The following is a 14,258-nucleotide window of genomic DNA, read 5'->3' on the forward strand; positions in this document are numbered from 1 at the left end:
CTAATTCCAAACATTATCTATCAATTTAACTTATTAATTAAACTAACTACTTTAATTAACTTAATAAATTAACTAATTAAACTACATTTTGAAATTAATTTTGTTACCTCACTGTTGAGTTCTTCCTCTTCAAACTCACGGACTGAACTTCTTCTCCACTTCATGCTTCCTCTTCCATGGCCGTGCTTGCCTATTTATAGGCTTGGCCGCCCTATTTTCCCCCCCAAATCCATGGTTTAAGCTTCAAGGCCCAATGTCAAATGATGGTATCGGTTTTCCCCTCATTACGTGGCTGAAAATTGGCTAAACAAGGAAGAGATAGGAGTTGAGTTTGCAAGCAGCAAAAGGGAGAGTTTGGCAGCTGGCAGGGGCGGTTTTTGCTGCCCACACGTGGCTGCTTTGTGGCAGCCATTAACCCTTCAATTCGAGGCTTAAACGGCACCGTTTTGGTGCCTAATTTTGCTGGAAAATTCCATCTCTTCTCTACCAAAATCAACCTTCAATTTCTCCCCCCCCCCTTGGATTGAACTCATGGCCCCTACTGTGACCTTCGTGCGCGCGACTAGCTAGGTTGAAGATCTCCTCAATTTCTTGCTTGCATTTGTTGTATTTAGCTTGTTCTTTGGTTGCCCCTTGATAAAATCCCAAAATTTCCAGCATTCTTGCATGTCCCAAGACTTGAACTTTCCACCTTTCAATGCACACTTGCACTTCCAACCACTATGCTACAAGCTCCCTTCTTGCTTAATCCCACCTAATTTAATCTTATACCAATTAAGTGCCCAATTTTCCCACCTTGTATTCAAACCCAAGAAATTTCATAATTTCTCATTTACTTCCCTTATTCAAAAATACATTAAATTTAATATTTTTCATTAATTTCCTCAAAATCACAAATATTCCATAATTCATTAATAAACCACTTCCAACACACTAAATCACTTATTATTATTTTTTTTACCCAAGGTCAGGGATGTTACATAAAGTCCTTTCTAAAGCTTGCCTTTGAGCAGCACAACTCCTGTTGTCTCGTACTTAAACAAAAATCATCATGAAACTCAGCTATGACATGATTTTCTTTGGTAAGCTTGGATACCCTAATCAGGTTTTTAGTCTAGCAGATATATATAGAATATTAGGTAATGGACAGATAGAAGTTGTTGGTCCATCACCAACAGCAACTCTCTCAGAACCTTGATATAGAGAATGCAAAGATAAATTGTTGAGATTTGAGGTTAAATGATTTGTTGCACCAGAATCAACAAACCAGGCTGAATTAGTAAGAATTTCAGGAGAAGCATAAAAAGATTCAGGAGAAGCTGAATGCTGTAAGTTCTGATAAGAAGATGCTTCAGTTAATGATGCTTAGTAGCATAGTAAATTATCTGATTTGTCTGAGAAACAGATTCTCCAGAATTAAAGTTTGAATGCTGAAAATATGATCAAATCTATGGTAACATCTATCAGCATAGCGGCCAGCCTTGCCACAGAGTTGACAATAAATTTTTCTAGTACCACTTCTTCCTCTTTCTCTACCTCCTCTATTAGTTGAACCACCTTTGACATTATTAGAGCCTCTAGATCAATTTGTAGAAGAATCAGATCCATTAGATGGAACATTTGCTGCATTCACTGAAAGGCTTCCATCAAATAATCCAACTCTTTCTGATCACTTCATCTTTGTTCATGCATTAACAACAGATACTGAACATTTTGAAGGTTAATTTCATCCATCTGATATGTGATGAAAGAAACAACAGTCTCATAATCTGATCCTAGACCACTCATTATTGCAAGAAGTAATTCTTTATCTGCTAAAGGTTCACCAATAGCTGCTAGAGCATGTCCAATAATTTTGATTTTCAAGGGTATAATCATTGACAGATATATTTCCTTTCTTTGTGGATCTAAGCTGCTGCTTAAGCTGGAATGATTTAGCTATAGTTCGCTGAGAATAAAGATTTTCAAGGACTGTCCAAATTTCAGAAGAAGATTCACAATGAATAATTTGTGCCAGTACCTCTTTTGTTATTGTTGAAAATAACTGAGCTTATATACAGGTGCAACTAACTGAAACTAAATCCTAACTGGATAACGAGAATTACAATTGAAGCCAGCTGTCAACACAGCTTAATTCAAAAATGCCACGTGGATAACAAACTTATAAGCTATCTGGCTACTATCAGCTTAGCTATTTTAACATTTCTTCTCAACAATATTAGTGTCTGAAATGTGCTCCAATGCATGTTAGAATATTTACTTGTCCACCTAAGACATTAGTCAAATTCCCTATGTCAATGTTAAATATTTTAGCATGACTCTGTGTTTCTCCTTGACTATTTGGAGGTGTTTATTAGTGATTATGTGGGAAGCATTCTATGCTGTCATTGTATTATTTGTTTTACTTTGTAAAAATGTTCTTTTATTTGTAAGGTAATGTTTAAATGTCTCACAGTTAGCTATCAATAATTGTTGCATTCTCTTTTTTTATTTGTATGTTAGGATTGAAATGTTCTGCAAAATCTGAAGAATATGGGAATATCCTACTAATGGTTAAATGATAATGACAAATGATAAGAATGTTGCATATTTGCATGCATTATCATCTGATTGCTCTGGCAAAAGTTCTATCCTGGCAGCTTAGATGCCTACTAAGACACTATTCTCTGCTTTGTTTGAATGTGAAATAAAGTCTAGAAGCTTTTTAATTCTTTAAACACCCACGTCTTGCAAATAATTTGTCTTGCATTTTGGTTGTATTGGGTATAATTTTCAACCATTTGGATGTTGGCAGGATAGAATTGTGGTGCAATTGGAATTCATCCTTTTTTGTCTTAAACAAGGAAGTGTTGAGAATGCACATCAGGCAGTTCTATGGTATGGCTATTGAATATGTTTTTGTTTGTAGGAATTCAGAAACCAAACTTATTTCTTCCATGTCTTTCTTTTGTATTTAAGTAATTCACTAGCACCAATATACAGCTTCTGGTGATGTCTAACATATACATATTGTCACCCTCTCAGTGCTTTTTGTTGTTTCCTGGCATCTTTTGTTTCTTTTTATTTTCTAGGCTAATAATGAGTAAATGCTAGTTAGAACTTTGGGGAGAGTGGTCAAATGAAGATTTCTTAAAGTACGAGTAGAATTCAGTACAGGGAATGCAACTTCAGTAAATTAAACATAGGAATGAAGGGCTAGTAAATATTGAAGGAGAAGAATTACTAAGTGGTAAAGAACCCTTAATGCCTAGGCTGAATCTTACCAGAAAATGGATATTATAGCCTCCATCACACTTCTTTCTACCACATAGAATTTGAAAAGATGATTTCTCCTGCTTTGATATTCAAATTTTTTATATTCTTTGTGCTAGTAATTAAAATGATTGGGATTACCAGATATGAATTTTTGATGTAGGCAAGTGTTAATACCCGCACCAAGTGTGATGCAATGGCAAAATTAGGCAGGATGTGCTTAAGTTAAAAACGACTTGCAAATATTAACATTGCATAAAAAGAGAAAAATATTGCAACACTTAAGCACATTTATAAGTACTATGATAGTTAGAGGTTTAATTTGGAATTGCAAGTATTTGATGGCACCTAAAATTCTTATGCTTATCAGCGGCTCAACACATTTGTATCTTGAAGTTGTGGTATTATCCTGTTTCACATTCAAAATCCTTATTCTTGAGGCCCAATTAGATTATGCTATATATTATACACATGGCAAATATAAAACATGTTTTCAACAAGATACCGCTTTACATATACAAAGGCATTAGACATGCCCCTTAGCCACAGTTTGCATGACCCACAAGTGATAACTTTTCAGAAAATCTGGGGCAAAGCATGAATTTTGGCAAAGAACTCTGGCAAAGAATGCCTGACCTTGAAATAAATACTTGTTGGTATATACCTTTGCTCTTCTGGGGGATTCTGGGGGATTAGAGGATTACTTTTCTATATAATTCTCTCCTTATCCCACAATTTTTGCTATATACCATTTTGGCCTATGATGTGTGTCTGGCAACCAATCAGGTATTGCAGACTGATGCTTTGGCATCTAGTTGGTAGTCACTCAGGTGTAACTTTGTTGAATGTAGGTGTGGAGTTTAATCCTGGTCAAATGTTGTCACTGGAATTTATAAAGAGGCAAGGGGAAAATTGTCAACATGTTTAACATAATTGTAGGGTTGGGACATGTTCCTGTACCTATATGAGAATAATTTTCAACGTGATGCATTATTGGATACTAGTGTGAGAAGTTTTCTTAATGAGTATCGTTTTCTTAATATATATGTGGTTTTGTGAGTTTATGCAGCCAATATAGATGTGGAGGTGAAAGTTATTTGTTAAGTGGGGAAGAGTGTGCAAGCCAGTAGTCACTATTATTAATCTTTAGCTGTACTTTTTATTATTTACTGACCCCATCTAGTGGGATTAAGACTTGTGATTGTTGTTTTATTATTACCATCGTCATTGTTTCTTCAAGTTTTACCTATGTCAAGAATGAATCTTCTTTTGAATGTGAGTAGAAGGTGCTAATACTTTTCCAATTGTGCATGAGAGCTTAATTTGTAAAGAGCTTTGTCTTTATTGATTATGGATTGTTTCTTTCAGTCTAATGCAGCAACCTGAATTTGGAAATGACCCAGTTTCAAATATGGTTGTGGGGTTGACTTTTTGTCAGTTGTGGTATTCTTCTATTCCTGAAGAGCTTCAGCTGAGAGATTCAGAAGAGGCTTACCACCCTGTGCATACAGAGATGTCAGAAACAAGATTTGATGTTTCACTTGAGAACTATGAGGGTCATGATGCAACTGACACCCATGAAGCTGGTTCTTCGTTTAAACCTGATTCTGACACCTCTGTAAGGAATGACAAAGATGTAGCTCTAAATGATGATGTTCACCACCATACAGAAGTTTCTTTGGAGGTGGATGATAAAATAAAGACAGAAATAACATACCAAAACCACCAGTCCCAGGGCTTCTACATGGATCCTGCTGAGGACAGTGGACATGGGAACTATTCCTTCTCTAATCATGGTGATGATATGCAGTATGAATCTAACTTTGATGCCCGTGGTGAGTTTCAAAGTTTACTTGCTTGTAGGTGTAATCTTTGTTTTATTGGGCATGTTTTTATTGATAGGTAAATTCAGAAAACAGATTTTCTATCTACAATTTGTCACCAATTTGTGCGGCTTGTTTGCACACTACCACTTTTAGTATTTTGCTGAAGTGAGCTGGTAATGAAGCATAGCAATGATCAATTTTTTGATTTTCTTTCGGTTGTTCTTCTGCTAATCATTGAGGTGTAGGGTTCTTTTGATTTGTTTGGTGGTCTTGAAGTTAAAGTTTCTCATATCCATCCATCAAAAGTGTCAGTTCCCATGATAGCTGTTACCGTTCTAGCATTTTGAATTTTTTGGCCTTCGGCAAGTTTGATTTTCTGTTTATGTTTGTGCAAGTTTCTAGACTTTAAGATGATATCAGCTTAGGTTTAGGCCTTGCTACAATGTGGCCACCAGTGTGATTAACCCATAATGTAACAAATGAATTGCATTGCTTCCAAAGTGATCTAGAAAATCTTACCAATTTTATGCTAAAATAACTTAATGTAAATGATGTATGAATTCATGGGGATCAGGAGGGACAATTTTATACTCACTGTAGGAAAAGTAGGAGAAGGAAGCTAGAAGTAAAAAAAACTAGGGAATGATGGCTTTGTTGAAAGCTGATTGTTCTTGTTATGGCAACAAATAGTTGTCTTATTTCTGTTAGATTTGGGATGCAACTTTGAGCTTTTAGAGATCATTGCAGATTTTATTTACTTCATTTGCCAGCATTTATAATAATACAGCATTTTTATTCTCTTTTGGTTGGGGCAGGCTTGGAGTCATGGTTGTTGCCATTACGGTTATCTCAATCAAATAAAAAGCTGGAGGACTCCATCCACACACGTGGGGAAATGCTAAATGATTATTACAAGGGTGCAGTCAAGCATTTAAGAATTGCCCTTAATGCAAAACCTCCTGTGTACGAGGCCTTTCTGCCTTTTGTACAGGTAAGTTTGGTTTTTTATTTTCATTTATTCATCTTATGCACGTTGATATTGTTTTTTCTTATTGTAAGGAAAACATAATGCAGTATAGAAAAGTGCCCTCAATTCGAACATTTTGTTCATTAAAATAACTTTCAATTCATCTTTTACCAAGAAAAAAATAAAAAAAAAACATTTTTCTATTCCTTGGTAATATCATGCTGTCCCATCATTTCTTCCATCTTGTGGAAAGTTCCACCATCTTGCCATGCTACCATCATCACCACCTTTTTGGTGCACACGTTCATGCATGTGTAGTCAAAAGACAACTTGTAGTAGCCTGCAGCTAGTTTCCTTTATTACCTTGTTATTAATCTTTATGATTTTTATTGTCAAAAAACTTCTATTCCCTAAAATATTTTGTGGCAAAAAATGCTAATATATCTTGTCAAGAGGGTTCTTTAAGAGTGGGAGATTTTTCATTTATCCAATTTTAGATTGGATGTGGCTATCTTGAAATGAGGTTTATATTATTCCTATCAGTTGAAGGAGATAGTTTACTTTGAGATAGTTGCTGCAAATTTTCTTCCTTAAACTTCACTTTTTCACATGTAAACAATGTTAACCTTCCCTTTGTGACTGGAAGGTCACAAGTTCAAGTTGTGGAAACGGCCTCTTTGTGAAAAATCAAAGGGAAGGCTACGACCCTGCCCACAACCCTTGCAAAACAGGGAGTATCATGCACAGGGAATGCCCTTTTTACATGCATTTTGGCATGCATATAAAAAGAATTATTATCCTTTTCTTCCACAGATTCTTGTTTGATTGAAAGGTAATGCAAGGAATTACAAATTACTACTTTTTCCTCTATATATTTCTGTTGTTATTTTTCCTAATTATCCAAGTAACAGAGGATGTTTTGTGTGATATGTCAATTATTCTTGTTCATCGGAACAATCAGTTATCTATAGTGTTGTTTTTAAACTTCTATGTAATAATTGTTATGGAATAAGAGTGTCAATCCTGGTTATCTGGTTTGTGATAATTTTTTCCTCAAGTTAGTTTGTTGTTTTACCAGATGCTGCTGCTTGGAAATCACATTGATGAGGCTCTGGATGAGGCTGAGAAGTTGTCTTACAATTCAGAGATGATACTACCTTTAAGGTAATGGCTTTTTTCTGTTTCAGTCACAAAAATTAAAATAATATAAATTATGTTGAGGGAGGGATATGAATTACTACCTAATGGAGGAATTGAAAAGGCTAAGAGGAAACAATTCCTGCTTATGGTGCTAGAAGTAATGCTATTTGCAGCTGTTATGTGAGAGTAATTGATTTTTGGCAATATTGGAGTTGGATCTACCAATTCTGTTATTGGTGCCAGAGATAGTAGCTGTGGCTTTGGTGGAACTGGAGTGTGTTGTAAACTTGTAGTGATGGTGGCACATGAAAGTGATACTGATGATACTCTTTTTCTCTGCTATCATTATTATTATTGATGGGTATCATGGAGATTTCATTTTAAGAAACTGAGGAAACTTTTATCAATACTTTTTTGAGGTGTGTTTTCTTATGTTCATGTTGGTGTATCATTCCTAGATTCCATCATGTTCTCCCTTGCTATAAATTGCATATTATTGTTGGCATAGATTTGTAATTGAAGTCTTGAAGTTGATCTGGTGATGATGGGTGAAAACAAAACAGGGAGGGAAGGAGGGAATACTAAGCTTGAGATATGGAGAAACCCTTCAAAATCTAAAGGTTTTGAATTAAGTAGAGTGAAAATGGAATTTATAGAATGTAAGTTTAGCAAAAATATTATTGTGGATAATGTAATGGTAAAACTGAAAGTTCAAATCATAGCAAGAAATGATTAGTTATAGTCTTGGATCAATCCAAAAAGATAGGAAGATTAATGAGGATGTTACCCATAAAATTAAGGCATGATGGTTAAAATAGAAAAGTGTATTATGTGATAATAAGATTCCATTAAAGCAAGGAAAAATTTATAAGGCAATTATAAAAGTAGCTTTGTTGTATAACACAAAATATTAGGTAGTAAAGCATTAATATGTGCAAAATATGAATGTAACCGAGATGATGATTCTAAGATGGATATGTTAGTCATACAAGAAAAAATAAATTAGAAATAAGGTTATCCATAATAAGGTCTAATTGACTCTTATTGAAGATTGTAAGACGTGATTAAGATGGTTTGGTAATATGAGAAGAAGACCAATAGACGTTCCTATTAGGAAAGCAGATGGAATGGAACAAATATTAGCAACCGAGGTAGGGGAAGACCAAGATTAATTTGGTGGGAGACATTTAGGTGTGATATAAATTATACGAGCGTTAAAAAAGATAAGTATATAGATAAAAATGAATGGAACGCTTAGAAGTCATGCCGTTGACCTCGGATAGTGCGATAAAGGGTTGGTATGTTGTAGAGACCACTTCTCTATTCTAGGGAGAAATCACACTTACACACAAAACATTATTTGAATTTCTAGTGTCTTGTTTCTTAAATCAAATATTTTGTATATAAGTATTTTTATATAAAATAATTATTCACATAAATATTTTTCCAAGAAACATGTAAAATATATGTTTCAATGTATATGTTTTGCATACAAATGCAAAACTACTATTTGTATGCATTCAAAGAAAAATTACAACTTCTGTAATTTTTAAAATGCAATCCCAACACCACAAAATAAGATGAAAAATGTCTTTTTTTGTGTAATTTTTTTGTATGAAAAATATATTATATTGAAACAAACAGAGCCCAAATTTCTTCTATGACAATGGAGTTTATAACTAAACATTATTTATTGTAAAACCTAAAATTAAAATTAATCTATTGTGTTATGCATGCATTTTTTTAAATGTTATTAAGGGTAATGTGTGAAGAAGACTAATAGAGGTTCTTGTGAAGAGAGTGGATTGAATGGAATAAAGTCTTTTGCAAAAAGGTTAAGACCGACCGAGAAAAACTTGGTGGGATTAAGGCTTGATATGTTGTTGTTGGTGTGATGTTAAGAATAATATTGTCAAACTATCGACTTAATTTCACTTTCAGGATTCCAAACATAAGAATTAGAATTCAATTTCTATTTTTGATGATTTGTTCCAAGCAAAGTTACTGAAATTCTAATTCTGTTGGAAACTTGGAATCGCTGAATTATTAAATTGGAATTCCAATTCTGTAAAATTGTTTCCAAAGAAGTTCTAAAAAAGGAATTGGCGTCCTGCTCCATCTGGCTAATTTCGTTTTCAGGATCTCTTCACTGAAAGTGCTTAATTTTGTTGTACCTTCTTATCTGTTCCCTTTTGTCTGTAAACCTGAAGTTTTGCATCTTCCATCTATAACATTTGGATTAATGTTATTTGGGGAACAAAGCTTTATAGAGTTGAATAGGATCAAGATTTTGAAGCTTTTTCACTTCATTATTTGTTTATTTCTATTTAGTAATTTTTCTTTAAAGGGGAGTTGGCATTGAATCGTTGATGAACTTTTGTATAATTTCATATGTCCTAGTGCCAAAAGCCAAATTAGTTGTTTCCCGAGTCAATTTTATCATACTTTGCAGTCATTGCAAATTGTTTATATGTTTTCCTCTTTCTGCTAATATTATGTTGTGCTATCATGTAGATTATGGTTATATAGGGATCTTATTACTGCAGATCACAAATACAACTGGCTTGTTTATTTTCTTCATTTATTCTTTCTTTCTTTTATTGAGTATTTAGTCTTTCTTCTTAAACATGCAACCGAGGGGCATAGCTGTGTGAACACAAGGTTTGTGCCAGCCTATGAAAGGAAGTATGGCTCCAAACCCATTACCTTTGCTGCAGCAGTATTCCCAGGGTAATGACAGGTGGCATAGCATAGCCCTCACTGACTTGACTGACTGGATAACCCTATTTTGACCAGCTTGTGCTAACTGTTTCGGGGGCATGCCTCCTAATTCACAAGCATAAATGAATGTGCAAGAGAGGAGCAGCCTGCCTTTGTGAATCAAAAGCCTAAGGCAACTTAACCTTAAAAAAGCCCTAAAATACCCAATCCCTTGGCCTGCTAAACAATCTGCGCTACGCCTAAGGGGCACAAGCACTTTTTAGTTCTTATCGCTTCACTCCCTTTTCAGGAAGACGAGGATTGGACGAAAGGGGTTCACTACTTTCTTTCCTACCTTGTCTTCGTGATTGGGCCTGATGTTAGAATTCATGTAGTCAACCCTATCTAGTGGGATTAAGGCTCGATATATTGTTTCTGTTTATTTAGTCTTCATTTTTTATTTCTAGTGGGATTAAGGCTTGATATATTATTTCTGTTTATTTAGTCTTTAGTTTTTATTGCTGCAGGGTAAAAGCTAGTCTACTGGAGCATTTTGATGGTGCCAATTATGTCAAGCTTTCAACCTGCTTTGAGGATATTCTGAAGAAGGATCCAACCTGCAGCCACTCCTTGTTAAAGCTCGTGAACATGCATCATAACGGTGACTATTTTATTCCTAAACTTCACATTTTATAGTTTGGATGCGGTATTGGTTTAGGGTTTAGATCTTATTCTGAGATCATGTTTACAAATTCCCCACCTAGTGGGATTAAGGCTTGATATGTTGCTATTTATTAAGTTTACAGATTCCTAACTATTATTTGCTGATAGCATCAAATAAATGATGGATTTCTATCTTCAAAACCAATTGGGAGAACTGAATAGGAATCTTGTTAAACTCTGATATTTCTGGAAAACGCTTCTTGGCCTTGGCACTCTTCATGGGGAGGCTTCTTTCCCATTTGCTAGTTCTATGAGTCTCATTGTGATTCGAGGATGATGGACTTTCCTTGGAAGACTTTATCGAGATTGAAGGCCAGTGTTCGAAAAATCGGCCTAGGCGACCGCCGAGGCGTTAGGCGGACGCTGGCCGCCCCGATTTTGGCCTAGTCGGCCCCCCTAGGCGCTGGTCCGCCTAACCGGCCGTCGGCGGCCCCTAGGCGTCCCAGGCGGCTCCTAACCGCCTGGGCGGCCCACTTCTAAATTTGTAGGGTTTAAAAGAGAGGAGACAAAACATAGCGGCCTCTCCTCGTTTGCCCCGATTGCTCTCTCCCAACCGCGACCGCCTCCCTCTTCGAAAGCTCATCCTCATCGCCGCTGACGCCTCCGCCTCCTCCGCTGCCGACCATCGTCTCTCTTGGCCGCGATTTTCCGATGTCCCTTGGCCTGGACCAGTCGTTTCTCTCGTTCGCTGAAGCTGTTCTTCCTCTGACCACCAGTATCTCTCTCTCTCTTTCTCGTTGTGCTTCCTGATTTGCAGTAGCCATCTTGCACTCGATTCGCTGTTCTTCCCTTCCCGATTTACAAATAGAAATTCTATTTGCTATATACTATATAGTATATAATATATATAATATTATTACAATATTACTGCTATTGCTATATGCCTATATGTATTGCTATATAGTATATATATAATATAATATGCTATTTCTATGTATATACATATATTACTAACAGTAACAGTTATAGATTATATATATGCATATATTACTAATAGTTATAGATTATATATATGTTATTGCATTATTGTTGATTTTTTACTTTGATTTACTTGAAAATAATATGACATTATATCAAAAAGTTCAAAAAAATAAAAAAAACAACAATTTTTCTAGGCCTCGCCTAAGCCCCGCCTAGGCGCCCAAGGCACTAGGCTCCAGCTTGGCGCCCGACTAGCGCCTAGCGCGTTTTAGAACACTGTTGAAGGCCCTCTCTTGGTTTGTCCTTGTTGCAAGCAATTCCAGGGGAGGCTGACTGTGGTGGAGAATTGGCATTTATGTGCAAAGAAAATAGGAGTTTGTTAATCATGGATTGGTTGATCCTTGGTTTCCACATAGGTATCGGCAGTTTGTTTAATTTTGGGTATATTGCCCATACACCCCCCCGTGATTTGAGCCTTTTGCTCAAACAACCCCTATGGTTTGTTCTTGGCCAAGCCAATCCTTGTACTTTATTTCAATCACCAAAACACCCCTCGTAATACCCTATATTACATGGTGTTTTTAAATATATTATTATAAGCTGAAATTCATATAAAGAATTTATTTTTGAATTTTAGAAAATTAATTTAACTAATTGCCTCGATTGGGGATAATTGAGTTATTTAAGGAGAAACAAGTTAAAGGGACGGCATATAATCTTGTTAAATAAGACTTGAGATATGTAAGCATTTCTATAACAAGCCTAAGGCTATGTTCGAGTTGAAAAATGGTTGAACTCAATGAATTATCAGAGATTCTGATGTAGCATTAGAATACAAAAAATTTACGGGGGTAAGCTTGAAATTCAAGGGTTGTTAAGTATGGTGCAAGGGACAATTACTTAGTTACCCTGGGATCCAAGGAGAATTAAGGATCACAAAGTGAGCTGAAAGGAGATTAAATATTATTATTTAAGAAAAGTAGTGGCCGGGGTAGATAAACAAAGATATTTAAATCAAGTGGTTGACCATTGTGCATGACTTGCTCATGAGATAAATTTCTAGTAATTTTAGTACCCTTGAGCATATTGGTTGAGAGCTTAACTCTTGCATTCTTATAGCCACATGGCCATAGTGGCAAAACTTGAGAAGCTAAGCAGGAGGTATCCTTGGAGAATTAAAGAATGAAAATGAGGTGATGAGTCATCATTTTGTTAGGCTGTGAGATGGAAACCGAGTTATTGGGGTTATAAATTTAGATTTTCATTGCAGTTGAAAAGCTTTTGCAAGTCTCATTTTCTTTGATGTAACTGAGTGCTAGACCAAAAGAATGGAAAGCAAAGGAGAAACAGAGGTTAAGGAAATCTCAGGAAGAGAAATAAAAGAAACCAAGAGGAACTTGCTTGGCCAAAAGCTCTAATTGGGTAAGTTCTTTTGGTCTATCCACTTAAGTAATTAGTTTGCATTTGAATAGAAATGATGAGATAACGAATTTCTTGATAGTTTGGTGATTACTAAAAGCTAAAGGAGAGGCTAACTTGAAGAACTTACTCAGCTCACTTAAGGAAAGGTAAATCCTACAGTTCTTTTGGTTTGGTTCTATACTTGAGCGGCTTGAATCAAGTAAGGGTTGTGAAAAAAAAAAAAAAACAAAGAAAAAGGAAATCAACTATTAAGTTTTCAAGTTGCAACAGCTAGGTAAGTGGTGGATTTTCTGAGGTTTGTGAATGATTCATGAGATGGATTTCTTGTAATTGAAATTTGTAGTAGTGGTGGCAGATTTTTGGAGTGTGCAAGGGGTTAGCTATTGACAGTCAAATGGTGATGTGTTTAATTCTCAGGGGTGTGGATGTATATGTGTGTACGTGCGGAATATGATACATTTGTATGTGTATGACGGCATATGGGAAATTTTAAATCTGGAATCTCAACTCCAGCAAGGTACAGTCAGCTTTAAAATGTTTTTTGGAGTAACAGAAGTTGATTTGAAATGATTTTCTGTTTTAAAATGCAGCTTTTCAAGTTAGCTTTACAATGGTATATAGCTCACAGAAATTGGATATGTTTGGGCAGTCAAAAGATCAAAGAATTGGACTGGAGTTCATGCAGTGATGCCCCTATGTGTTAGTCACTTGTGCAAGGACACATTCGTAGTAGCCCCAAAACCCTCTTAGTTATATAGTTAGTGAGGATAATTGGTCAATTTGGTCATAAATGATCCTCGGCGAACATGCAATGCTTGAAAATGATTTTTAAACCTTACTGAGTAGCAATGCTCATCACCGCACATTCAACATGTAAGGTTTTGCAGGTACTAATAAGGGGGAGGGTCTAATTGAAGATTAAACCCGCTTTGGTTTTTTTTTTTTTGGAAAAGTTTGCAATGAATATGTAACATGTTTTCAATGTTCAGTAAGTAACTAGGCATGCTTTGTAGTAGTAATGTATGTATATGGGTAGCTGGAACTACATGTACTATGTTATTAAGTATGTTTAATGTAAACGTGCAAGGAACCAAGACAAAGGATGTTGAATGCGAATGCTTCCTGCATGTGGTTAAGGGTATGATGGTGCGTGGTCTTGTTGAATATTTGTTAGGTTAACTCCAATTGATCATATTGTATCTATCAACTCTTCTTCCTCTTTTTTCCCCCTAAAACTTGGGTAGTGAAGATGTGTATCATTAGGAAATAGTTAAGAGTTTGGTTGGATTGTGTTCAATTAAGATTAA

At 35.6% G+C, this 14,258-nt stretch overlaps 1 protein-coding gene across 1 annotated transcript in view; it reads left to right on the forward strand.

The window, feature by feature from the left end:
- LOC127810829 (uncharacterized) overlaps nt 1-14,258 on the forward strand; it is a 52,571-nt gene that overhangs the window by 21,919 nt on the left and 16,394 nt on the right. The window contains exons 3-7 of the mRNA XM_052350392.1: nt 2,795-2,877; nt 4,621-5,087; nt 5,894-6,069; nt 7,124-7,209; nt 10,413-10,546. Coding sequence (XP_052206352.1) covers nt 2,795-2,877; nt 4,621-5,087; nt 5,894-6,069; nt 7,124-7,209; nt 10,413-10,546 — 946 coding nt within the window. The remainder of the gene's footprint in view (nt 1-2,794; nt 2,878-4,620; nt 5,088-5,893; nt 6,070-7,123; nt 7,210-10,412; nt 10,547-14,258) is intronic.

The sequence above is a fragment of the Diospyros lotus genome, chromosome 10 (assembly GCF_014633365.1).
Source record: "Diospyros lotus cultivar Yz01 chromosome 10, ASM1463336v1, whole genome shotgun sequence".
Taxonomy (NCBI): domain Eukaryota; kingdom Viridiplantae; phylum Streptophyta; class Magnoliopsida; order Ericales; family Ebenaceae; genus Diospyros; species Diospyros lotus.